This window comes from Mycteria americana, chromosome 1 (genome assembly GCF_035582795.1).
Source record: "Mycteria americana isolate JAX WOST 10 ecotype Jacksonville Zoo and Gardens chromosome 1, USCA_MyAme_1.0, whole genome shotgun sequence".
In the NCBI taxonomy this organism is placed as follows: domain Eukaryota; kingdom Metazoa; phylum Chordata; class Aves; order Ciconiiformes; family Ciconiidae; genus Mycteria; species Mycteria americana.
The window spans coordinates 220,166,190-220,191,761 of NC_134365.1; the positions used below are offsets into that span (position 1 = coordinate 220,166,190).

Below are 25,572 nucleotides of genomic sequence, written 5' to 3' on the forward strand. Positions count from 1 at the left end.
GTAAAGCCTGGATGGTGAAGAAAAAGAAAAGGGTAGGAGACAATTATTGTAATTTTCCTGGTGCACACATCTTCCTCCTGCTTAGGCACCTCTGTCCTTATTAAGGACAAAAGAAAAAGTCTATTAATAGAAAGCAAGCAAGAAATCATAGCAGGTGACCTGCTTTATTTGACTGGATTAAGTGTGGGATTACAGGAGTGTTTAGAAATGCCGATAAGGGCTCCATCAAATTCTTCCCTGTTGCTGCTTGTTTTCTGGGAATAGGAGGGATTTGCAGCGGGTCGTTCAGATTAAGAATCCGATGGAGTAATTTGATCAGGGCAGGAGGAAAGGGAAAAGAAAACAAAACACAATGATGGCCCTGGTATTGTCAGTTTAAAACCAGTTTTGTGTGTTTTCCTTCTTCCTTTTGTTAAATGCAGTTCTTGCAGCTGCGGTAACAAAAATCCCGGGTGCAATGAAGTGCACGTGCTCTGCAGGATTTCTGGTGGCTCCTTGCAGGTGGGGAATGGGATGTGGGGAAGAGAAAGAGAAATGAAGGGAGAGAGGGAAGAAGGTGATGGTATAAGGGCTCTATAGGGGCGATGTAAAGCTGATCCGAGCAGCTGGCTTCCTGCCACCTAAAACTTCCACATTGTGAAATCCCATTAAGTGCACAGTTTAATAAAGTTCTGGATATCAAGAAGCATCAGCTATTTAAAGCCTTGGTCACCTGCCAAATGTGGCTTTATGAGCCATATTTCCTGTCCCAAATCACTTCTCTCTTCTCCCCTCTCCTGGCCGTGCCCTCTCCTCTGGCCTCGTTTGTAAAATGAGATGCACGGTGACAGTGCTGCCGTAGCTGGTGACTAGTCCAAGGTGTTCCCGTGCAGGCGTGTCCAGGGTTAAATTAATAAAATTATAAGCAGGACTGCCAGCGCCCAGGTAGGGTGAACCCTCTGGATGAGCCCTTGCCCTTTATAAAGGTTTTATTTCTTTCGCCCCAGCGGGGTACGGCATCGTGTTGCTACCAAGGGTGCCCGGCACCGTGCTGGCAGTATGAGCTTTCTGATAAACTGTGTTTCAGGTGGGGAGAAAAGAGCCCAGAGCAATTAAAGACATGCAGAGCACCAAGCAAACAATGATCATTTGTTGATCTAGACAGATTATATTTTAAAGAACATATGCGTTCAGCGGAAATTATGGCTCATCATCATCCCATTTCTGAATGAAAATAATGCAAAGGAAACTTCCTATAATTCATGTTTGCCTGGAAATATCTTGAAAAAGTAGCCTCCAAACCAGACTGGAAGTGTGAGTTTTCTGTTGGGGAGTTTCAACAGTGCTGGGTTGGTCAGATGGGTTTTTTTTTTCCTTCTTCTTTATATCTTGTATGTGTCCTACAGGGAGAAAAAATGAAACTCTGGCCCTAAACCCATGCAAATGCTGGGAAAATCAAGTCCTTCTCCCTACAGTGTATGGCCCATATGTTAACTGTGACTAAGGTGAGGTTGTGAAATAGTTCCAGAGATAAGGGAAAACTTGGAGCTTGATCTCCATGGTTTCACCTTGCTTGAGGATCTCTATATAAATTCCAGGTGTTTGTCTTCCGGAATGTTATATTTAGCTTTGTGCTCCTCAAAGAGCTTGCATAATTCATTCAGGTATTTCTGATGGACTCGATCAACCTCTTCCTCGGAGGGTCTGTGCTTCCTCAGCACTGGAATTGGCTTCCCAACTGGAAAACAAGCAGAGGCATTAGGAGGAGCCAGTGTCAGGTCCCTCTGGACACTGCGCGCTTCTTAGCACAGAGCTGGGGGCCACCTCTCCAAGGATGCGGTGGACAGATTGATATGACCAGTCGTGTCCTGGGGTTTGGGAAGCAGCACAGCCAAGGAGGTAGGGAGATCGAGGTTCTGATCCTGGTCTGCTAGGTCACATCGCTCCTTGCCTCAGTTTCCCCACCTGTAAAGTTGGTTAATGCCAAAGATCCTTGTGTAGCTCTCTGAACTAAAAAGTACTGCATCCCAATGCAGTCCCTACAGCTGCTCCTAACATCTCAGGTGTGCTGCAGATAAAGACAACATCATCCTAATATTTGGGCTGGGCTTTCCAAGCTGTTCCCACATGGCCCTGGGAATCTGCGTTGCAAATGGGGAAACTGCGGCATGGGGGAGCCCAAGGCTATGTAAATACACTAGTGACTGGAGTGCTTCCACTTTGCTCAGATCAAAGGCTCAGTGAAATATCTGATTTTTATTAGGATCTAAGTACCCAATTATCTTTAGAAAATCATGCTTTTTTAAAAAAAATCTAAGTAAAAATCTAAATAATTTGATTCCCAGCACTAGAATAAGCCCGTTCCCATCTCCCAGAGCCACCAGCAGCAGGACCGGGTGCCTGCAGGGGACAGGGAAGTCCATGAGGTACCTCTGTTGCTCTGGTCTCTTACTGAAATTGTGTTTGTCAAGTGATGGAGGGTTTCATCATCGTGTAACGCTGCTCCTCATCGGACTAATGAAGAGCCCTTGTGATACTGCACAGCTCATAAAACCATTGAGACAATCCAAACAGGTTGTAAAACTATTAGAAGTAATTGCTGGCTGTCAAACCTAATCAGTGGGGTGAGCTCTGACCTTTCCAAACAGCCTCTTTAATTAGACTGATTCACAGAGCATCAGTCATGCCGGTGGGCCAAGCATGGAGTTGTTGAAATCAGAAGAAAATTCTTCAAAACCAAAAGACTTCCTTGAAATCTGGTCTCCTGGGGGCATCGTCTCAGGTTGAAACAGTGTGACTTGTTCATGTGCAAATAGGTTGTTTTTTTGTGGCTGTCTGCACAGGACACTGAGCAAAACTGCAAACCGTGTAGGCGTTGTCCTACTCGTGTTTGTTAAATTGGCTTTAACCCAACACTGTTGCAGTGGTTCACACCACCGGGTTGCACTGGGGTTGGGGTTGGCTGCATCCCACAAGGGTGATGGGGTGTCCATGTTTGCTCTGGGGCTTTCTCAGCACAGCCCAGATGGCCTGACCTCTGCCACAAGACCAAGCCAGGGTCCCAAACCAGCGTGACACGTGAGCAGTTGGGGATGCTCCTTTGCCAGCACGTTTCTAGCCCACCACAGCTCGTGCTCTCTGGCATGATGCTCCAGCCCGGCAGGAGGACGACACAACCCCGGGACTGTCCCTGGTCCCCGCTTTGGCCAGGCTGAATGTGGCCGGCATCGTGCCGGTGTCCCAGGAAGGACTTACCCACGGTGCAGATGGGCCGCCGGTAGGGTACCAGCCCAAAGCTGTACTGGAATATGCCTCGCGCGTGGAAGAGGGGAAGGGAGATGCCCATGATCTGCTGGAGCCGGTGCTGGAGCTGCCGCAGCCAGGAGCCCTTGGGGTTTCTCACCTGCTCGAAGAGGTCATTCTCCCCAAAGGAAAAGATGGGAACCAGCGGGGTGCTGCGGGGAGTCGAACCCCATGATTAGGGGCATGATTAGCAAAGCCCACCCCAGCACGCCTTCCCCCCCTCTCCAAAATCAGTGGGAACACCCCATTAACCAGCCACAGACCGGAGCATCCCTCCCCAAGCACCCCTTGACCCCATCCCCTGCATCACCCGTGCTCGATGGCCAGGCGGACAAATCCCTTCCTATTCTTCAGCAGCAAGGTGTAGGATCCCGGCCGGGCATCCAGCGCTTCCTGCGCCCCGCCGACGATGATGGCCAGCATGTTCCCGCCCTCCGGCTTCTGCAGCACGTAGGATGCGCTCTCCTTGTCGGAGGAGACGAGGCCTGGGGGGCAGAGAAGAAGAAAAAAAGAGCACCTGTAAAACCCACACGACTGTGGTTTGCTCTGTACCTTTTTTCCCTGTTATCCAGCTCTGGAGGGGTGCTAGACACTTTATTTTCAGAGTTTTCCTACACTTTGGCAATCTCAGCCCAGCTCCCCTGAAAGGTGCTGGATTCATGCATGGTTTTGCTGTGTGAATATATATCCCTTTGCTGGAAAAAATCAGGAAAAAAGTAAACTGAGAACTAGCTGCACTTAAGCCTCAGGGAAAATGTCTTTCAGTTTGTTGTCAAATGAAACCATGTCCAACCCTGAATCATTCCAGAGGCAGTGAGACATTTGCTTTAGGTCAAAACACACACGAATTTCAGTGGATGCTGCTAATTTAAAGTGGAATTTAATGCAGAATTTGATCCCTTGTTGTTATTTACTTACAAATTTGAGAGACCTTTAATTCAGAAATGACAAAGCAACGTTGTTTCGATTTTTTTTAAAAAATCCTTGTTTCGGGGGCTGAAATAATTTGCAAATTAAAACCTCTTTGTCAAATGGATTCAATCGACCTGAAAATGAGCTATGCACCGAACTCCCACATTACAGCGATTAAACCTTCTTTCGCCTGGGTCATAACTCTCTTGTATCTCGCTGTTATGATTCCTCGCTCTCCGTGTAAATATTTTTTCAGCAGCAGGAGCCAGGGTTTACATGGAAAACAAGGTGATGAATGCCCTGGGGTATCTCAGACAGAGCTGGATGCCTGTGTTTTGTCTATCAAATCCTGCCTACGACATGAGCCCCTTTGGCTGGAGAAGCGGCCATTCTCCAAGCCCACCAGTGAGAGATGGACATCATCTCCTGCCGGTCTCCAAAAATCTCTCCAGACTCCCTTTCCCCTCTCTCCATTTAATTTTTACCTATTCCTTTTCATTTCTTCTTCCACTCCTGCCACCTGGTTTTGCAACAGCGCGAGCTGCTATTTGTATCCTCTCTCCCTGGCTGCTGCTTCCCTGCAAGCAGCAGCAGCTTCGGAAAAATAGGTTTTCTCCTCCTTTCAGTGGCAATCACAGTTTCAAGCCTGAATGTTATTTGCATGGAAAGAAATAAATACAGGACCGCCCTGTCCTGCTGGTCTCTACAGACTCAGCATTTCTGCTCACAACCTGCTCTGCACGGTGCCGTTACACAGTGCCCGGCACAGCGATGCCGTGAGCTCAGCGGTGGTCTGTGAAGTCGAACAACATAGGTAAGAGCTCGGAGGGCAATTTTGAACTTCATAGAGTTTTTGGGTACCACCTCCCGCAGTTGTGTCCACGCATGGGATCAGATCGGCCACAGATGGGGACAAACAGACCCTTGACTCCTCTTCCCAAGCCTCCCTGGTGTTTTCACTCTCTGCTCCCCCAAAAAGCATCCGACTCACCCATCCATCCCACTGCTTGCCCATGCTGCCTCCCTGCTTACCTCCGCTCATCAGGTAGTCCCTGAAGAAGGGGATGCGAAACCACAGGGAGAGCATCATCAGGTGTGGGGTGATGCCTGGGAAAAGCGTGGAAAAGCCCGATGCCTCCGTGCAGAAATTGAGAAAAGCTCCTGCTGCCAGGACCCCGTGGGGGTGAAATCCCATCAGGTAGTTCTGCCTAGGGTCCAGCTCCGCCGTCTTCACCAGCTGGGCACAGGATGGAGCAAAAAATGGGGCCATAAGTTAGTGCTGTCACCTTGAGGGGATGGAGCATTGGCTATGGAGAGCAGGTAGGGGATTTCTGGAGGGTGGTCCCTAGCACCCACTGTGCCTTCTGTTGGAAAAGCTCAACTGGAAGAACTCAATCATTTTTCACTGAGAGGTATTTCATTGCCTGTAATTCCATCTCCTCCCACCCATTGGCCCAAAATGACATTTCCAATGGCACAGTTCCTCATGTTGCCTTGAGCTGGCCTAGATGCTGTTGGGAACCTACTTTGTTTAAAATGACCTCCAATACATTTTCTAATATGGGAAAAAAAGCTAAAAAGTGAGACAAGGGTAATTATTTCCACCCCTTCCCCCTCCACCCCACAACCAGAAGAGCAAAGGGAGTGCAGAATCACTCTGGTAGTTATCCGTGTAAAGCTGCTACCTGGCATAGGGACACATCCCTGCTCAACAACATGGTGTGGACCCAAGGTTTGTCCTGTCCTGAAGTACGTGTCAGGTGATTCAAGGATGCTTTTGTACATGGTAAGGTGAGATCCAGCTCCCAGACATCTAACAGAGAACAAGCTGATGGTTTTCTTTTCATCGGGGAAAGCCTGCAAGAACCCAGCTGCCTGTGCCGGTGTTAGGTGCCCAGGTAATCCATGAGTCCATCAAAGAGCAACGGATGTCTGCCCAAGGTTGCTGCAGTTTTACCGGGAGAAGGGAATGGGGAATGCCCGTGTCCAGGTTCTAGAGACGGACAGCATGGATTGCAAATGCGGTGCAGCGCACGGCCAGCCCTTGAGGGCTGGCTAAGCAGCTCGCTGAAATACTCGGCCAATGTGAAAGTGCGTTTGGAGCCTGGGAGATACTACATGGGAGAATGGGTGCCACGGCAGAAGAGGGGATGATTAAAGGGAGATAAGGGACAACCAGGATTTGGACTCTGTGGGTTACACTTGCTATGGACTGCCCAGAGGAGAGGAGCTGGTGTGACAAACCCACCCTCCAGCTGTGCCACCGAGAAGACCCTGCCATGCCAACAGCAGCCAGCATGTGCGTAACCCAGGCAGAAGCAGTCAAAACTGAACGCTGATGCCTCTGCACCCTTTCTGTAGGTGCCAAGGATGTTCCCAGCACCAGGGAAGGATGAACCTTTCCAAGGTTAGCCATCACAGAGCCACCATGAATTTCCAAAGAGCTCAAAAGCACTTGTGCTCAGGAAGAACCAAAGCCCTGCGCGTTTTAGCACGTCACCCCTCCGAGCACCCCGGTCCCATCCCCACTCAGGGAGCACCTAATGGTGCATGTGTTTTCCTAGAAGCAGCCAGAACCACCGGTTAATCATGAGGTTGTACTTTACTTTCTCACATCGTGGCTAATTTCCCATCTGTCCTAAGGCACTGTTGACCGTACACATGTGCCCATTCAAGCGCCTGCTCCTAATGAGGGGAACAGACAAACAAGAGTCCCACCGCTGCCCGGGTGCAGAGGTGCCTAGGCCGGAAGAGGGGCAGATGGCTGAATTACTAAGTGCCCCTGCCACCATTTGCTCATTTTTGAGTAATCTCAGCTTGCATCAATGTTTCCTGCATTCATCTTTGGCTTCCAAACAGCCTTTCATCTCTGCGTGATTTATAAGCAGGGAGGCGAGATGCTCGGGTGTGTTGGAAACCACTAAATCTCCGGCTGTGTGTCCGTGGGGTGGCAAGAAGGGGGGATGACAGCAGGCTCAACCCCTGGTGGCACCCCAAGCTAACACCACCCTCCTTGCTAATGAAGAGTCGAATTCAGGGTATCCACTGAGCAAACTGCTTCAGCGGGAGAGTTCACCTGTGCTAAGACAGCTCACAACCTTAAAAAACCTCTTTAGGAGACATCCAGCCTTGGTGCTCACCCCAATGAAAGGGGAGGGAGGACAGGAGAGGAAAGAATGAAGAATAGGGCCTGTAGCGATAGGACAAGGGGTGATGGTTTTAAACTAAAAGAGGGGAGATTCCAACTAGATCTAAGGAAGAAATTTTTTACATTGAGGGTGGTGAGACACTGGCCCAGGTTGCCCAGAGAGGTGGTAGATGCCCCATCCCTGGAAACATTCAAGGTGAGGTTGGACGGGGCTCAGAGCAACCTGATCTGGTTGAAGATGTCCCTGCCCATGGCAGGGGGGTTGGACTAGATGACCTTTAAAGGTCCCTTCCAACCCAAATCATTCTGTGATTCTATGAATCTCTAATAAGAAGTGAGGGAAGAGAAGAGGGAGGTTATGTCCCCTTACAAAGGACTCGACACCCACCAACCAGCAATCTTTCCAGCTCTATTTCTGGCTGATCATATTTTTCTCTTGATACTTTCCATTGAGGTCACCTTGTGATTTATTTTATTTCTTATAGTGCACACCTATTTTCAGATACTGCATTTTTCATCTTGCTCTGCATTATCATATTCTTTTCCAGGGGTTTTTTGTTTTGTTTTGTTTTGTTTTTAAGACTAATTCTGGCCACAGACAAAGCCAAGTGCAACCCCTGGTGTTTTATGGTGCCCCTGGATAGCACATCTGTCACTGATAAGTGATTCCTCACCTCCCTAGTGGCCTCAAAGCCTCTAAAGTCTCGAGTCCTACCAACCATTGTTGGTTCTGGATTGGTCCTTTTAAACCACACACACATTTTGGAGCTTGATCATGATCTATATATCCAGCTCTATGTATCCTATGTACCTAGCTGACAGGAACATCATGAAGTTCAACACGGAGAAGTACAAAGTCCTGCACCTGGGGAGGATCAGCCCCATGCAACAATACATGCTGGGGGCCACCCAGCTTGGCAGAAAAGGGCCTGGGGTCCTGGTGGGCACCAAGTCGAATATCAGCCAGCAATGGGACCTCACAGCAAAGAAGGCAAATGGTATCCTGGGCTGCATTAGATATATTGCCAGCGGGTGGAGGGAGGTCATCATTCCCCTCTACTCAGCACTGGTGAGGCCACACCAGTAGTTCTGTGTCCAGTTTTGGGCTCCTCGGTACAAAAGAGACATGGACATACTGGAGAGAGTCCAGCAAAGGGCCACAAAGATGATGAAGGGACTGGAGCACCTCTGCTATGAGGAGAGGCTGAGAGAGCTGGGACAGTTCAGCCAGGAGAAGAGAAGGCTCGGGGGGGATTTCATCAATGTATAGAAGTACCCAAAGGGAGCGTGCAAAGAGGATGGAGCCAGGCTCTTTTCCATGGTGCCCAGTGTCAGGACCAGAGGCAATGGGCAAAAACTGAGACACAGGAGGTGCCATCTGACCATCAGGAAAGACCTTTTCACTGTGAGGGTGACCAAGAACTGGCACAGGTTGTCCAGAGAGGTTGTGGAGTAACCATCCTTGGAGATATTCAAAAACCATCTAGGTACAGCCCTGGGCAACCAGCTCTGGGTGGCCCTGCTTGAGCACAGGGACTTGGACCAGATGACCTCCAGAGGTCCCTTCCCACCTCAACCAGTCTGTGATTCTGTGATTTTTTAATCCCTGCTCTAAGCCATGGGCAGCTAGAGGGTAGGTGTCTGGTCACTCAAGAGTTGGTGGATCTGGTTAATGTTTCTGCAAGAGCTGTCCCCTGCAGTAGCACTGACCACATCTTAGTGACTTAGTTGAATTATTTGCCTCTTTGAGCTCTGTAAACTGGGGTCCTTCCAGGGCATAAGCAAAGGAGGGGAGAGAAGGTCCCCGTTTTGTCACCGTGTCTGCTCACATTTGGATGATTTGGCCAGAACTTACAGAGAAACCAAAGAGCTTGTACAAGATGGAGAAGGAAATCTGTAGCAGAGGAGATTTGGATAAAGTCTCTTACGCCATAGGTCAGGCCCCTGGATTCTAAACCACCCTTCTCCTTCTGGAAACTCTTTAAGACAGAAACTCGATCCTCCCATCTGGATTGTTTCCACTGTTTATTCGCTTCTTCCCTCTCCTCCTGCCAGAGGTCAATCTCTGTTCCCAGACTGCCAGGAAAGTTAATACCTGACACAACACAGCCCGGCCCTCTCCTGCACTCCAGCCCCAAAGTGCTTAGTGGGGCTGGGGTTGGGGGACACAGGGGTGGGACTCTCCTCCCTCCTGGCTTGGCCGGGTTGTCATTTCCACACCCACCGGATGGCATCTGCTGCTCTGGTCTTTCTGGGTCAGTTGAACCTTTAATAATTGTCAAAGGACTTAAGGGTCCAGCCAAGCTGGTCTGTGTGTAAACATCTAAGTGAGACAAGTGCTTGACTCGAAGTTTTCTTGGTAAGACCAGTTTCTCATCTCGGAGGCGTCTGAGGGATGCCAAATTACTGCGTATGACCTGGGGTCCGAAGGCAAGCAGCTGTTATCAGCTCAGGGTTGTGCTCTCCAAACTGAGCCATGGGTTTGCAAGATTCCCCTCAGCATGGTCGAGATGCCGGCTTGTTTCTTGGCTGCTGACAGTGGTAATGACCCCTTGTCAAAGGTGTTATGAGTCCTTCCAGATCACAGATCTGGGGTGACCTTGGCCTTCCCAACAAATGAACTTAAATTTGTGTTTTGAAGGATGAGACTTACTTTATGCTTCTCCTTCATGGAGAAATACCAATAGCTACAGTTGTTCAGTGCTCACAGTGATTACTCAGTAGCAGAACCCCCCCCTTTATTCTGTCTACTCAAATGTGGGTCCAAGACATGGGTGAAACCCTGCCCCAGTTCCCCCAGCTCCCACAGAGACGTGGTGAGACCTGCTCCATGCACTGTCAGCCGTGTTAGGGAAATGCATACGCAGACTTTTAGGAGCTCTGATAAAAGCCCACGTACCAGCCAGGATCTCAAGCAAATTAATCCAAATTAATTTAAAACTGGATTAGTTAAACCGCATTAACATCCCAAGTAGATGCTCTTAGCTGGAATTAAAGTGGCCTTCATTTGGTATTTGTTTTGTTTTGTTTTGTTTTGTTTTGTTTTTAATTCATTTTGGAGTGGAATTAAGCTAATTGGAATTAGGGCTTCTGAGTGACTGTATCAGCACAGGAGTTCAGCGCTGGTTTAACAAGGCTGCTTTAATTCACCCCCCGAGATGTGGCTGGGGTTTTCTGTTTGTCCTCTGTGGACTGGACTGTCCTGCCCCAAACCATGGGAAGAGGGAGGACGGGCAATTCCCCATGTAAGGCTGGTGTACTAATGCTTGAGGAAAGTAAAATTCTCCCTCAGTCCAAAGGCTTGGAGGGCTGGGTGCTCCAGCACACCCTGGAGATGAAGCAATACCCAGGCCCCCAGCCAGCATTGTTTGCACGGCTGAAGGGATTACGAAGTTATTAAGTGAGGAATTAGATCAAGTCAAGTTGAGATGAGTATGGGCACCGCACGGTGCTTTCCATGCCAGGGGACATATAGTCAGGGAGAGCACTGACCCACCATAACATCGCATCCTTAAGGATGGAAGAACGTGGGATAGGAGACAGTACCATGGCATTACCCCCACAGCCGTTCGCAGAGCAGAGAAGAATGTGGTCAGGAAAGCTGGTCAGCAAGCTTGTGCCTTCTTCATTTGAAGTCTCCCAAATTGAATTGCTATTGTATTTCTATCCTTCTCTGGCCCCAAACTCTCTTTCCAAGGATGTTATGTTCATTAATCTGTTCTTAAGTAGGATAGACCTCCTTTCAACTTTGTCCAAAGCAAATCCTCAGGTCCCTTGCTGTCTATCCGTGCACCTCCAAAGAGCATCTCTTGCAGGATGAAACATGCAGGCAGTTTCTTTGTGGGATGAAACCCAGCAGAGAAATGCAGAAACTCAACCAGATCCAAAGAAGGAGAAATCGTGCCAAGGTGAAGAGAAGCGGGTAGCCCACCCAAGGGTGTCTGGATGGAAGACCAAAGGAAGGGCAAATATTTGAGTACTGCCAGCAACTGCCAAGGAAGATGGGTTTCAGGTCTCAGGAATGGCATGAGTCTGAGAGGGACAGCTGGAGAAAGAGGACTTTGGGCACTGGGGTTTTCTCCAGGTGCCACAATACCAGGTCAGAGCTGTGTTTGCAGCAAGAATCAGGGAGTCTGACCAGCCAGGTGGATTTAAATTGAGTTAGGATAGGACTTCATCACCTTCACTCCCAAAGCTGGGTAAGGATGGCAGCTCCAAAATGCCCAAGTCCTCCCTTGCTCTTGTGTGATGCTGCTTTTGTGGGGTCTTGTAGGGCCTCCTTTATCCAGTGGCTTAGCATGTTTCTTGGCAGTGCGGATGGTGGAACACAGTCATCTGGTGGACCTGACCTTGGTGATGGCCTCTCTCTTACTTAAGGTCACCCGAGGGCAGAGAAGAGAGGGCCAAGACATAGGACAGAGAAGTTCCTCAGGAAAGGAGAGAGAGGTGGCTTTGGGCCATTTGGCCACGTCTTGCTTTTGCCCTAACAATCCCTCCTCTCTCCTCCAGCCAACAGAAGGAAGCAAAGTGAACAGCCAAGACTGCTGGAAATCAGAAATTATATCTAATATCATGGGCCATGACACAAAATCCCCACTTACAAGTAATACCACTCTTCTATGAAAAGAAAGAAAACATTCCTGGCAGGGCTTGGTTCACGTGAACTTGGGCTGTCCCCTCTCTGCCATGCCTTGTACTTCCCCAGAACCGCAACACACTCAAATAACCCCCGTCATGGTTTATGCAATTATGAGGATGAATGAGCTATGGGATGGAGCCATCCCAAATCACAGGTCCTAGGGGGGTCAACTAATTCTCCAATAACTCATTTTAGTTATGCTAACAAAAAAACAATAATGCCAGCAAGTCCCCAAGCACGACAGAGGCTGGGACTCTGCCAGTTGCTATAGATAGTAAGGTCCAACTGTCACTTAGATAATCCCAAGGCTGGTAAGAAACATCCTGTGGCTCTTTACAAGGGGAAAACAGTGCAGTGAAGACCACAAGGACCTTCTCCACACAGCAGGCACTTTTCAGGCTGCCCTGAGTAAAGCTGGTAAAATGGTGCCTGCTGGGGTTGCTCTGAATGATGACAGCACCTCAAGACAAAATTTGTCCCTCTAAGACCTTAATTTTAGTTTCCTGATGCTAGATTTAACTCATAACCCAGGTTGTGTGATCTAAAGGTGAAACGTCTTGTCTAAGCCAAGCATCCAGCCTCAACTTATACCTAGCAAGAGAGACGGTGACTTCTATTTGAGGACTACACTAGAGATGGCTCTTGTCAAGCTTGTGCTTTCCCCATTTCACCCCGGTCCTCACATTCTGCACCTCCATGGTGCTCCTCAGCTGAGGTTACCAAAGCACCTTGGCTGTATGACGGAGGTTGGTGACAGCAGCCTTAGGCTGGCAGGAGGGGATGGGGCAGGGCAGAAGAAGCAGTGGAGATGTGCATTTGCTTGGCCATGTGATGGAGAAATTTGTTTTTACTGTAATGCTGGGTGTATCCTTCATAATAAAGATGCCACGCTGATAAATGATGGGGAAGGGCCTGCGCAAATGGAGATAAAGGTTTGGGCAGAGACCTGGCAGCAGCAGACGCATTATTGACTGCTTATTGAACACAGCATAGGTAGACCAGTCCAAGGTATCCAAAATCTCTCTGAAGGCAACATCAGCCCACAATAGGCACCACTGGATATCTGTTCAACTGTAGCTTGCCCCAAACAGATTCATTTTGCACCTTTTGGTATATTTTCCCCACTTTTAAGACCCAGCTGAGCTCAGCCATGTATTGCAGGCCTGTCATGAGGGCGTATAAAAAAGACAGACTAGAACAGGGTTAAAATACAGGGAGGATGAAGCAGAAATAACTTCCCTGGGCAATGCACTGGACCCGCCCTTGGATTCTCAGTGCTTTTTTTCTCATCGCCCCCTTTTAAAACCACCCAAACTCATTCATGTCCTGCCTACCCTATAGCTCCCAAACCCCTAACTAAAATACAGTTAGCTCCAAGGGGAATAACCCAAGCAGCAAAGTGGTACTTGTGCAAGGGTGGTATCGGCAGAGGGTGCTCCTTGCATGCGCTGGGGAGGCAGAGCTCAGAGCCTGCATGCTCCCACTTGCCAGACGCTCGCTGCAGCAAAATGCAAATTCACGCTGCCCAGATCCCCAGAAAACAGATGCTCATCCCAACCTCTCTTTGCTTCCTCGGCTGCAAACACGCCCAGGGATCCCTTAAATGCAGCATTTAAAGTCACTTCCTAAAATAAAATAGCAGGCAGCTCTTCCTGCCTCCAAACACTGATGCTTGCCGGCAGCAAACTTGCATGCTAAGTTTGCTGCCGGCATCTGGGCGGATTAGGAGCCACATTGAATCTTCCCAGAATGACTAATCCTCCAGGGTTGAACGAACTCAATCTACACGCAAATACAGCCTGGGGTGTTGGGTGCCCACCCTGTCTGTCTCCCCAGATCCCACTCCCCCTGTGCCCCTGTTCTGACTGGGGCTTTGCACAAGTGAGGGTCCATGGGAGCATCCAGCTGTGTGTGCTCAGACCAAAAACTCAGCTCAGCTCCTCGCGAGAGCAGCATACAGGATGGCAAAAGCAATATTTACGACGCTTAACTTCCACGCTGCTAGGAACAAATCAGCCCGCGCTTGGAGGTATGAAATGAAATACTTTCCGTGCAAGGAAGCAAACACATTTGCGGTTTTTAGGTGGGAAAAAAGCTGGCAGATGTGGGATATAACAGAGTATAAAACCAGGAGAGGCATGGGTAGGTAGGACAGGATTTGCTTGGGCTAACCAGGGAGCTTCCAGTGAAATGAGCAGGGAGCGGGGAAGTCTTCACACGGTGTGGTTCACCTGGGGAGCTCCTTGCTGCGGGGTGTTGGGGATGCCAAGTGTTTTTCCGTGCTCTTGTAGTGACAAATGGTAGCAGATGCATTCGGCACGGGCTGTTAAATCCTATATTCTGGCTTAGAAAGTCCTTGAGCAAAAAAGTGTGGGACACTGAGAACATGTTTTAAGGAAATAATATTATGAGATTGCTTGGTTCTAATACCCTTTTTATTATATTTTTGTTTTCCTCTGTCCTTTTGCGGAGCCCCCTCTGACTTCTCCCAGACTAGCGAAGAGAAAGGCTCCACCAAACCCTCCCTGCCTTCACCCAGTGAGCTGCAGCCAAACCCAGTAGCCATGCTCCCTCTACTGGTCTTACTGGTCCTCCTGCCAGGTCCTCCCTGCCTGGCAGTGGCACCCAGGGAAGGAAGGACAGACGGACGACGCAGTGTGGCGTTCTGGAGACGGTTTACATGGCCTTACAAAGGGAGAGGAGAAGAGGTGTCTCTGGGCTGAGCTGGCAGCTGAGTTGTAGCAGAGAGGTTGGTACAACATTGGCCAAGCAGCAGTTCATGGCCACAAATAATTTACAGAATATATATTGCATATAAGCATTACAGCCACATACATAGCTCATGGCAATTCTAGCATTTTCTAAGGCAACCTTGAGAATAATTTATTGGGAACCCCTTTGGTGTTTCTTATTAAACACCATAAAATATTACCTGTCCCTTACGGTAAAACTCACCATGAGCTTTCCTGGGATGTGCTTTCATTCCTCCCCAGAAGACTATGATATACCTTTTTGGGGCCTTGCTTTGAAGCTCATCCAGAAGTCCTTAAATCACAAGTTAAGCTCTGAGATTAGCCATGAAATAACTCACGGCACGTCCTCAGCATCACTCTCTGCCATGCCTTTGTGCAAAGAAACTCAATGACAGTAGGACACGGGCGAGGTAGACTTGCTCTCATGGATGGTCCTGGAGAGGCTAAGGGAGATGCAGTTCACTCAGCTGAGACATGGGAAGTTTGGCTAGCGTATGCCAGCTTCCAGCACAAAATTAAGTGGATTTACTTGAATTGTCCACAGCAGTGGAAAGGGAGGGTGATGGTCCAGTTCAACCCAGCACATCTACCTCTACCAGTTGCACCCAGGTCCGGTGAGAGGCAATCCCAGCTTGCACAGTGCTGTATGCCACTAACCGGACACAGTCACAGTCCTTCACCTTCACCAACCCAAGAAGCATATTGGGATGAGATGAAAACTGAAATGAGGGGAAGGGAAATCAAAAAGGTCTGATTTTCCTTGTGCAACGTTTGCTTTTGGAGTATCCTGGAGGTGGTGCCTTTACAGGCAGATCTAAGTATATCCAGGGTGTTGCAGTCAAGGCAGTTTGCCTTGATATCAAGTGATGATTCCCCTCTGATGAAAAGGAGCAACGTTTGCTGGGACACACTGTCTGTGTAACCAGGTTGTGGCTTGGCAAAGCCCCCGTTTTACCTGTAGCACTAGGGTCAATATCGTACTGAGTTGTGGCCTGCCAAAGGGAATGATGTGACATGAGAAGATGCATTTTAGGCATCATCATTTTAAGGGCAGATGTGCCCATCTGAGTTGTTATAACACAAGTATGGGTAAGATCCACTCAGAAATGGTAGGAGAGATCCAGACAGATCTCATTGTCTCATTTTTTGCCCAGCCCTGATTTCTGCCCTAAATTAATCTCCTTCCGCACCAATCTTGCAGTCTGCACTCCAGGACCTTGAAAATTTCGGGTGTGTTTTATTGGGGATCCATGGTTTTTTTCTCTGTGACAAACTGAAGAGAGAAACCTCATGTTTTACTGCTGAAGTGCAGGGCTGGAGTTTGAAAGAGCTGGCTCTTATTTCTGGTTGAGCAGCAAACCTGGTGGGTGACCTTGGGCACAACATCTCTGGTCCTCTCTTTGCTCCAGCTCCCCCTAATCCTTATCCCAGGCCCTACTCTATGCAGGATGGACTCTCGAACTGGGCTCTTGTTTCTCCTTTGTGCTGATGAGTCCTTTGGCTGTTTGGGCTCCCCACTTCATTTTACCTGGACTGCAGCACCCAGCTCCTCACGCCAGGCTGTCTCTAACCACGAGGCACAGCTGTCTGCATCCCATCTGAGTTCCCTCAACAGGCAATATCTCACTAAAGGAGTTATCTTACAAATTCCCATAGCTTGGTCTGCCTTAGAAACTCACTCCCTTGCATGGCCCACGTACTTTTCTGCTGCATTGCTCAGATTTGTACCAATTTGTGATGTCCCTGAGGCAGGACTTCATGCTGGTCCATGCTGGCCGAGGGGATAAAGAGTAAGGGCAGGCCTGCCACATGCATTAAAGTAAATCTGGAATGTCACAGCAGTCCCTCTGAGGGGAACAGCAACTTTGTGAGACTGCCCAGTGCACACCCAGCTTTACCCATCCAGCCTCTTCCCCAGAAGAATGGGACGCTGACCTTGCAGGGTGCCAGGACCTCTTGGATTTTGGTCAAAACTTGGCCCTGTGTCCACTGGGTAAATGCTGAGCAACCTGAAGAGCAGGAGTGTTGCAATATAGACACGGAAAACAGGAAAGGGGAGATTTCCCTGGAATGCAGCGAGATTAAATGGGTGTGTAAAAGGCAGATGATTAAAGGATGAGGTTGTGAAAATGTTGGTCTATATTTTTTCTGGGTCTTGCAGTAATCTGGGAGCTGGGAAGACAATCCTGACCTCCAAGCACCCCATGCCATCGCTGCTGGCCCCAGACCCACCTCCAAATACCAAGGACAAAGTTGGTCTCTACATCTCCTAAGAGCCGATGGGATCGGTGGCACTTACCGTGATGGGGAAATAGTCCTTCATGTACCTCCAGACGACGCTGTTCCGGAGGGCATGGATCCGCCTCCCGCCCTTGCAGGGTTTTTCCCTGTCTATGAACCACCATACAGTGTAGAGGGCACTGACCAGCCAAAAACGCGTGAAGAAGAGGGCGATGAAGGCAGCTGTGCAGCACTGTGCTGAGAGAAAAGCCAGACAGTGAGTTGGCAGTTGGGTTAGGTGGGCATTGGGAGAAGAATGATTCACCTGAAGGGACTCGGTCTGTTTGGACCTGGGATGGAGCCCAAGCCTTCACGGGGCTTGCTGCTGAATTATTTTATCAGTGTGAAGGCACCTTTGATGCAAAGCGGTGGTTTCTTTCCTATCTGCCCCAGGAACCTGGAGACCAACCAAGCACCATCCTCGCACCAACCACCTACTTCTCCAAAGGCCACCGTGTTCCCCTCTTCCCACACGACTGAAGGACCTCACTGCATCCAGAGGGTTCTTGTGGATCAGATCTCTATCCCTTTGCTGTCTGGGTTTTCTCTGGAGTCAGTCTGACCTCTGCAACAATAATGCCCATGTTTTACCCCAAAACTCCTGTTAATACCCCCTGATGACACCTGGCATTTTGCAACAGCAGCAAAGCAGGGCACTATGCCCTGTCTGTACAGTCCCCAATAGCTTTGTCCTGAGCTATCGATTCCCCATTTTAATTGTGTCTTGGATTTTTAATTTTTTATCTTTCCATATATAAGATTTTACTCTTTATTGAGTTTTTTCTCATTGATTTTGGACCTTTTCCTCCACTTCTTGGGTTCACTCTCAACTTTAATCTTAGCCTCTAGAGGATTTTCAGTCCTTTCAACTCGGTGTCATCACAGATTTTATACGAATGGTCCATTTCATTCCCTAAGACATTAATGACTTGGGACTTTCCCAAGTCATTAAAGACTTTTCTGAGCTGCTTCCAGTCAGTACTCAGCTTTGCCCTCTACCTCCCTCATGCCTTATGTTTTGGCACAGGAACAAGAGAAGAAATGTCTGTGTGCAAACAACCATCACTTGGTACATCAAATCCCACCCAAGCCCAACACTGTCTGTCTGCAGAGACTGGGAAGCACTGATGGCCACCAACCTGCCACGTGGTAAAGCAGGTGCCCTAAAAAGTGCCCGGGAAGAGCTGTGTCCTCTCCATCTGTCCCTCTGGAAGCCTTGGTGTTGTCTGGGAAGGTGGAGACTGAGCTAAAAAAAACCCCCATTCATCCAAGCCCTTTCCCTTCCCCAGCTCATGGGTTACATCATGTGTAGTGGGTTATATATTTTGTTCTTCTCTGGGTCTTCATCACAGATCCAGCACCCAGGGCTGAAGGACGTGAGGATGGAGATGCCCTGTTCAGCTTCAGCTTCAGCTTCAGCTTCAGCTTCAGCTGTGAGATAGATGCATCCATGCCCTCATCCTCTGAGACCTGGATTTTCATCTTTGGGAGTCACGTGGCACCTGCCCTCTCCAGCTCATCTCAGCTAAGGCCTATCAGAGAAGGCGTATACAATGCTCTCATTTAAGACCTCCTTGTACCTCCTTTTTGCTTTTACTTAAGGATAAATAAGTAGGTCTGGTTTGTAGTCTTTTTTTTTTTTGTGATAAGTCAGCCTGATCCCAGAGCTTTGCATGTAAAAACAAATCCCTGCTCCGTTTTAAAACACTGGCATGATGGTGCTGGTAATTCCTACGGGGGAAAAAAAAAAAAAAAGCTATAATCTAGCAGGTTCCTAAATCTCCTTACAGCTGAAATGGGATCTTATGTCCTCATATAGGTAGAGAATGGGATCTTATGTCCTCACATAGGTAGAGACACTGTGGCAGGCGCCTGGGTAGGCACTAATACAGTGCATGGGGAAACACTGCAGCTCTCTGCAGAGCAACAGGTCTAACCTGCAATGCGTCCTCCAGGTCAGAATGAGCCACTGCTCGTACCTGGCACCGCTCCTTTCAAATGGCACAGACACAGTCTTTATAACTCTTGAGGAAAATAGCATCCAGCATGAAACGAAGCTCCAGCGTCTACGTGACACATAAACACTGCTTGAGGAACAACGCATAGGTTGCAATTTTACTGCACCTGGGAGCCAGGTCATCAGGTCTGCTGCAGAACTGTGCAATGTTTAATTCTGTTTTTATCATGCCGTGCAAAGCTCAAAGTGCATTCTGCAAAATGAAGGAGTTGTTCTGGTCCAAACCCTTATCACCCAAGTGAGGCTTTATCTTGCAATTATATAATTATTAATTTCTCCCTCGATTCATTTGCAATTCAACTTTTCTTTTTCTCAGGGCAGAATTTGCACACAGTGACCTTCACTCAATCTTAAGATTTTTTTTTTGTGTGTGTGTGTGCTTGTAAAATCTTACGGTGTCCTGGTTGCTGTGGGAAAGGAGCCCATTCCTGTCCCAGACTGGACCCTCAAGTCTGAAAGTTGCTGTGGATGGGACCACAGAGACAGGAAAGTTCCAGAAAATGTAGTTAAATCCTACTGTCTGCATCCAAACCAATCCCAGCCTTAGGCAGACACATGATTATTTATGGGCTGTATTTTGGCGAGAAGGGGGCACTCTGTACCGCTGCCTGGTGTGTGAGGGGGAGTCACCATAGCTGCTTGGATCAAGGACACTCCCCTTCCAACTTTCTCGCAGACATCTGTGTGTCATGTCCTCAAACTCTTCAGTGAAAACATAGCAGAGGCAGTGCGATCTCATCGGTTAGACACCAAGACTTTCTGGACCACCAGTGGCAAGATATTTGCCACAGAGCTGTATTGCTGCTTCCTGAAAGCCATGTCAGATCCCCAGGCTGGGTCCACCACCAGCCCCACTGCCCAGGACTTCATGCTCTTCAGCCTGGCTCCAGGGTCCCTTCACCGGCATCGACCCGGCCTCTTTTAGGTTACACAGGTGACTCTTCACATCTTAGAGTCTCCTTGTTCTCCAAGCTGCTGAAAAATAACATCCCACACAAAAAAGGGCCAAATCCTGCATCCATTTGAGCTAAGGGCTAGAGGGAAGGACTGTGCACCAGGAGCCAAGATCTATTTCTATTCCTGCAAATCCCACGTCTTTCCTGAATCCATGCTGGAGAGGAACACACACTCTCCTGCCTCCACAGGTCACCTCCCAGAGGCAGAGCAGCAAGGACAACCTAAAGCCACCTCCTTGCCCTTTCTGCTTCTTTTCTGCAGGACAGGGCAGAAGGGATGGGTGGCAAACAGGAATATTTGCTTGTTGTGAGGCTGTTCCCCATAATCATTGCTTTCTTCCCTTGAGGAGAATCCCAAGAAGAAAATGAGGAATCACGAGGGTTTCTTGCCTGTCCCTCTCTGGACTGGGGACCACTTCAGAGCTGCCCCTATGAGAGCCATATTTCCCTCAGCATCTGCTTTCCTACAAACAACTGTCATTTTCTGGGCTACCTGCCAGGCAAACACTTTAAAGGATATCACAAACATGGCATTAGGCTCTTGGCCAGGGAACCTCAGCAGATATCTCCCTCCTGGGGCCAAACTCCAGCCTATGTACAATCCGCTGTACCCACAAAGCAACCCGCAAAGGGCTGTCAGGTCTCGGAAATGCCGCTGGAAGAGATGGCAGTCTGTGTCATGATGGGGATGGGAGGAAACCTGCAAGTCCCCGGTTCATTAGAAACCCATCTTTGAACCCCGTCAGCTGCCAGGGCTCTGCAGAGCCAGACAAGCTCTCCAGCTTAGAATCATAGAATGGTTTGTGTTGGAAGGGACCTTAAAGACCATCTAGTTCCAACTCTCACCTTGGTCAAGCTCTCCATGGAAGCAAGCTCTCTGGTGAGGATGGGGACTGCAGGAGCGTCAGGCACCCAAATGGCAATGAAATGTAATTATAACATGGCTCTGCCTCCCTGCCTTTACAGTATTCTTTAAGGGAAAGAAGGGGAGAATTACCTTCAGTATTCAGCCGTAGCATCACTACAATATCTACCTTCCACCCTTCTGCCCTCGTAACTCTCTTGATTCCCAGCCTCAGGCTGCAATGTCTCAAGACATGGTTGCACTCAGGAGGAACAGACAGGTTTGGGGATGCGGTTGCAAACAGACCTGATCCTCATCTCCTCCCTCTGCAGGTCTGGGCTCTTGCCAGGTAGCCCAACTGCACATGCTAAATTGCTATAAAACGGCTTAAGCCCTTCCACAGAGCCCTTTCAAGGCAGACATCACCATGGGCTGCAAGAGGAGGTCTAAGGGCATCGTGCATGTCGTTGCAATCACATCAGTTCAGTTGCCTGAAAATGGCCAGAGAATCCTAGGCTGGGCTGCTGGACTGTCTACTCTGCCATGGAAAGTGAAGAGAGACCCCTTCAAACTAAAACAAAACCCAAAGCGCCCTTGACAAGAAGGAAAGCTCCATACAGACCCGAAATCTTACACTTTCTGTTCAGGCCAGATGCAGGGAGGTTTGTCTGTGGTGAGGTGTGGCTCTGGACGTTCCTGGACTGCAGGGCCACCAAGGTCTGCACCCAGCCTGGGTGCAGGGTGCTTCTGAAGGACCAGGGGTGCTTCTGAAGCAGCTCTTCATGATCCAGGACCGAGCACCTCCCATCTCCATGGCCGTACAGGAGTCAGCAAAGAGAAGACACATCCATATGGATGTGATGGCTTTCTTGGATCCCCTCACAGGCCAAGTGGTTTCCTGGGCTGGGCTCCCTCAAAGAAGCTCAGAGCAAAAATGAAGTGTTTGGTGGTGGGTATCTTGTGTTAAGTAGTTTTGTTGTGAGCTGCCCAAAAACACGGGCATATCACAGACAGCACACGTATATGCCACAGGCCCCAAGCGTGCCACAGGCTAGTAGCACATGGATGACTTTTCTGGCCAAGTCAAAACAGAGACCATGTCCCATCAAAGTGCTGCTGTGCCCAGCAGTGTTGCTAACCCAGCATTTGCTCATTCAACCTGAAATGGGAAAATCGGCAACCTTTGGAAAGCGACTTTTGGCATCGCAGCAGCCCCAGAGTGAGTCAGACTCATATTGCAGTTGTCAGGAGGCTTTGCAAGATGCACATTGCTGAGGTCCCCAGTGCCAGCCTAGAGTCCCTGACGGTGACAGCCTGCACAGATGCTGTACCCCTCGGCAGAGCCAAGCCCGGCAGCCTAGCCAGGCTGTCCCAGGCTGTGGACTACAGTCAGCTGTCAAGGGGGCCTGACTCACGCTGGCACCGCGTGCCCTTTGAGCCAACCCTCCCCACTGAAAGGGTCCAAAGGCTGGGTGTCATAGACTGGATCTGCAGAAGCAGCGTGCACAGGTCTCCTGCCCCTGCGCTGGGTTTGTTTGCATGGCTTCAGCCCTACACTAATGCTTCTGCATGCTGTGTCTGGATGGATGCCCATGCCCAAGTCCACGGGGACGGGGAATCAGAGAGGCAGCGGGAAGCGGTGCAGCAGCCCGCTGATTTCGGTGCCTTGCAGAAGCCTGGCTCCACTGTATTAGGAGGGGGCACCGGTCAGTACTGGGATCCTGCAGTGGGGAGGCAACGGGGTCCCCACTCCATGCCCCGCATCCCATCCTTGCGCCGTGCACTCTCCTTCCAGCAGCTGTCAGCATCTGAAGCAAACGGCACCTTTCATCTCAGCGCCCTTGCCGGCAGCATCCTCAAGAAAACCGGCAGCGGCACGGACAATGCCTGCCTGTTGCAAGAGACGCTGCAGCAGAGCTCCCTGCCAGCACCGGGGTCAAGCTGCCACACTCATCCAGCACCCCGCAGAGAATGAATGAGCTCCTCGCCCGGTGCTTGGCTTCTTGGGGGATGCATTTGCACAACCATAGCAACGGCTGCCTGCGACCAGTGCTGCAGAGCGGCGGCTGCTGGGATCTCCAGCTAAAGGGCTGTGCAAATGTCTGGCAGCAGCTGACCGTGCGTTTTCGGAAGCCCTTTTCTGGCAGCAGCAGCACAAGCCTGTCTCAGAGAGAAAGGAGCAGCTGGTGGCCAAATCCTGCCCACGGAAGGTCTGATCTCTGTGCCTGAGGGTTATAACTGAGTGTGGCACGGGGTGTTCGGCAGCTCGTGGGATGAAAGTAAGGGTATCCCTTAGCATCAAGCTTTCGCAGTTGTTAAACTGAGAGCTTTTGGGTGGAAAGCTCCAGGATGAAAGAAACTTCGTAAAATGAATCAAACCAGCTGGAATCGCTCCACAAGGTTTGGTTATCACCTTTCTAATGCCTTTCTTATAGCATTTCTTAACTGCTTTTCATTTCAGCTTGTATCACAAAAAAAAAAAAACAAAATCAAAGAAAAACTGTTCCAGGGAAAGACAGTAATCTCTGGAAGGCCAGGCATGGAGGAGGTGTGGGTTGGGGTCTCATCCTCATTCAGGGCAAGCTCCATTTCCCTGCAGGAGGCAGAGCCTGCATTTCGAGTAGCTCCACGTTACCCTCCGACTGTGGAGGATTCCACAGTCCATTTTCTGGCTTTCTGCTGGCTCCACAAGTCACTTCCATCACTGAAAAGTCAAGTGCCAGCTTGCTCCCAATACCAGGAAGGGAAAAACCTAAAGTACAAGTTGTTTTGCTGGAAAACACTGTTAAAGCTCTGTAAGCCCCAGCTGCATCCGTGCTGGGAATGGGGATGTGTTGTCGTATCCCTTGTTAACATGGCAGCCACATCTCTACTACGTCCCATCCCATCCAGGCACCATGGAAGGAAATCCGGCCACAGGGGCAGAGAGGGAGCTACAGAGCACCCCAAAATGTCCCAGTCTGGCCGGTTGGGTCCAAGGCTGCATGGCTTTTGCCAGATCTTCCCTCCCCTATGCTGTTAACAACACCCATGTGTCCTCCTGCAAGGTGGTCTCCAGTGCGCAGGGGAAGGTTGATCACAGCTGGGATCTCTTCTGCACTAGAAGAGCCCCAGGGTTTACAACGCAAGTACAGGATGGCACCATGTGCCCTGCGCTCTGCCATGCCATAACCGTGCCTTGTGGCAGCTCAGCTGGCCATGCCACCGCTGCCACACCAGGATTTTCCCTCCATCTGGAGAGGGATGTCCTCCAGCTTGTCCCAGAGCAACCCAAGGGGCCACACTGGTCACACGTCTCCAAAGCAACTCAGTAGAGCGCATTTGCTGACCCAGGGGATGAAGAGCGTTGCCCAATCGTGTCCACGTTGCTGATTCTCTTCTCTTGCAATAAAGGGCAGCCTCACCCATCCTGGCTACCAGCAACAGTCCCTGGCCTCTGCCATTGCCCAAACTGTGCCAACATGTAGTTTGGAAGAGCGTTACTTGGCATGGGCTAAACCTATGCCAAGAAGCATGCAAACAGCTGCACCGTCTGGACCAGTATGGCCCAGTGCTCTAGTCCATCAAATACTGGTGCAGAGGTGGCCATTCAGCCCCAGGTCTGTAGCAGAGTTTGGATGGAGCCATCTCAGAAACTTCATGAGGCTCTGAAGCATAGCCTGTGCTTTCTTTCCAGGTATTGTTTTGGAGATCCTTGCGTGCAGGGACCCATATATACACAAAGATCTGCTGCCTCTGTGTATTGGGACTAGTCAACAACTATCCTGCCACTATAAAGCAGAAGCTTTACACAGATCCCATCTGAGATTAAGAATTGGCATGACAATGGCAAGGCAAACTCTAGGATGTCTCTTTCCAGCTTGGCTCCTGATGGGCTGTAAATCGCCCCAGGCAGTTCGCACTCTGTGATAACCTGGCTCCGAGTCTCCCATCTCCTTATTTCTTAGTGCATCCTATCCAAAACTGCAGAGCACCTGATGCCTTCCACACAGCAGTGAGTTTGTCCGGGTCCCAGTTTGTTAATCTGTCTCTTCCCCAACCTGCTTGGGTTTTCCTGGAAAAATGCCCTTTTGTGTCATGCAGGGGCATCTGTATAAAGTGAAGGGTCTGTTCCCAGGGTGGCAAAGCAGAGTCCCTCACGCTCTTCCCATTGTACCATCCCTCAGGCATGGGAATACCATTTCTCATTACTAACACTAGGCAGGGCAGCACCTTAGACCAGGAAAACACTAAACCTAAAGAGCAGGAGAAGCTGAAACCCCACACGGGTTTAGCTGCTGTGTAAGACCCATAGATGTTTCCACGCACAGGCACGCAGCCATACCTTCCCTAATGCCACCGTGCTCAGATTGGGCGGCGAGAAGAAACCAAAAAAAAAAAAAAAAAAAGGAAAAAAAAAAGAACTGCTTTAGTGAGGCAGAGCCTCCCACACTGCTCTTCAATACAGCGAGACAAACAGACATGCGAGTGCAACATCTGCTGCTAATCACTTGTCCTAACGTGGCCTGGGATTCGCTGCAGGCTCCCAAAAGATGCCTTTAATGCCACTTTCCTTCGGTCCCAGGTCTTCCTTGGGGTCGAGGAGAGAAGGGGTTGGGGCAAAAGCTGCTCTGGCTTCTCAGGGAAGGAAAAGGAGATGTCTCTTACCTAGACCTAGGAAGCTGAAGACCCATTGAACCACCGATGCCGTCTGAAGCCTTCTCTGTAGTGGCACGGAGAGCGGAGCAAACTCAACCTTCAT

General features: G+C 49.6%; 1 protein-coding gene across 1 annotated transcript; it reads right to left on the minus strand.

Annotated features, from left to right (window-relative positions):
* Positions 1 to 1,562: 1,562 nt before the first annotated feature.
* On the minus strand, positions 1,563 to 25,572 carry MOGAT2 (monoacylglycerol O-acyltransferase 2). The gene is made up of 6 exons (XM_075492044.1): positions 25,479 to 25,572; positions 17,034 to 17,212; positions 5,227 to 5,431; positions 3,593 to 3,767; positions 3,235 to 3,434; positions 1,563 to 1,717 (listed from the first exon to the last, which is right to left on the minus strand). The coding sequence occupies exons 1-6, from the start codon at positions 25,570 to 25,572 to the stop codon at positions 1,563 to 1,565; spliced, it is 1,008 nt and encodes a 335-aa protein (XP_075348159.1).

What these genes read in the sequence shown, in the direction of transcription:
- MOGAT2 (XM_075492044.1), bottom strand. Translation starts at nt 25,572, where the DNA reads ATGAAGGTTGAGTTTGCTCCGCTCTCCGTGCCACTACAGAGAAGGCTT. An exon ending in GGACTACCTGATGAGCGGAG is followed by an intron (nt 3,768 to 5,226) that starts GTAAGCAGGGAG and finishes TCTGCCCCCCAG; the next exon opens with GCCTCGTCTCCTCCGACAAG. An exon ending in GCGGCCCATCTGCACCGTGG is followed by an intron (nt 1,718 to 3,234) that starts GTAAGTCCTTCC and finishes CTTGTTTTCCAG; the next exon opens with TTGGGAAGCCAATTCCAGTG.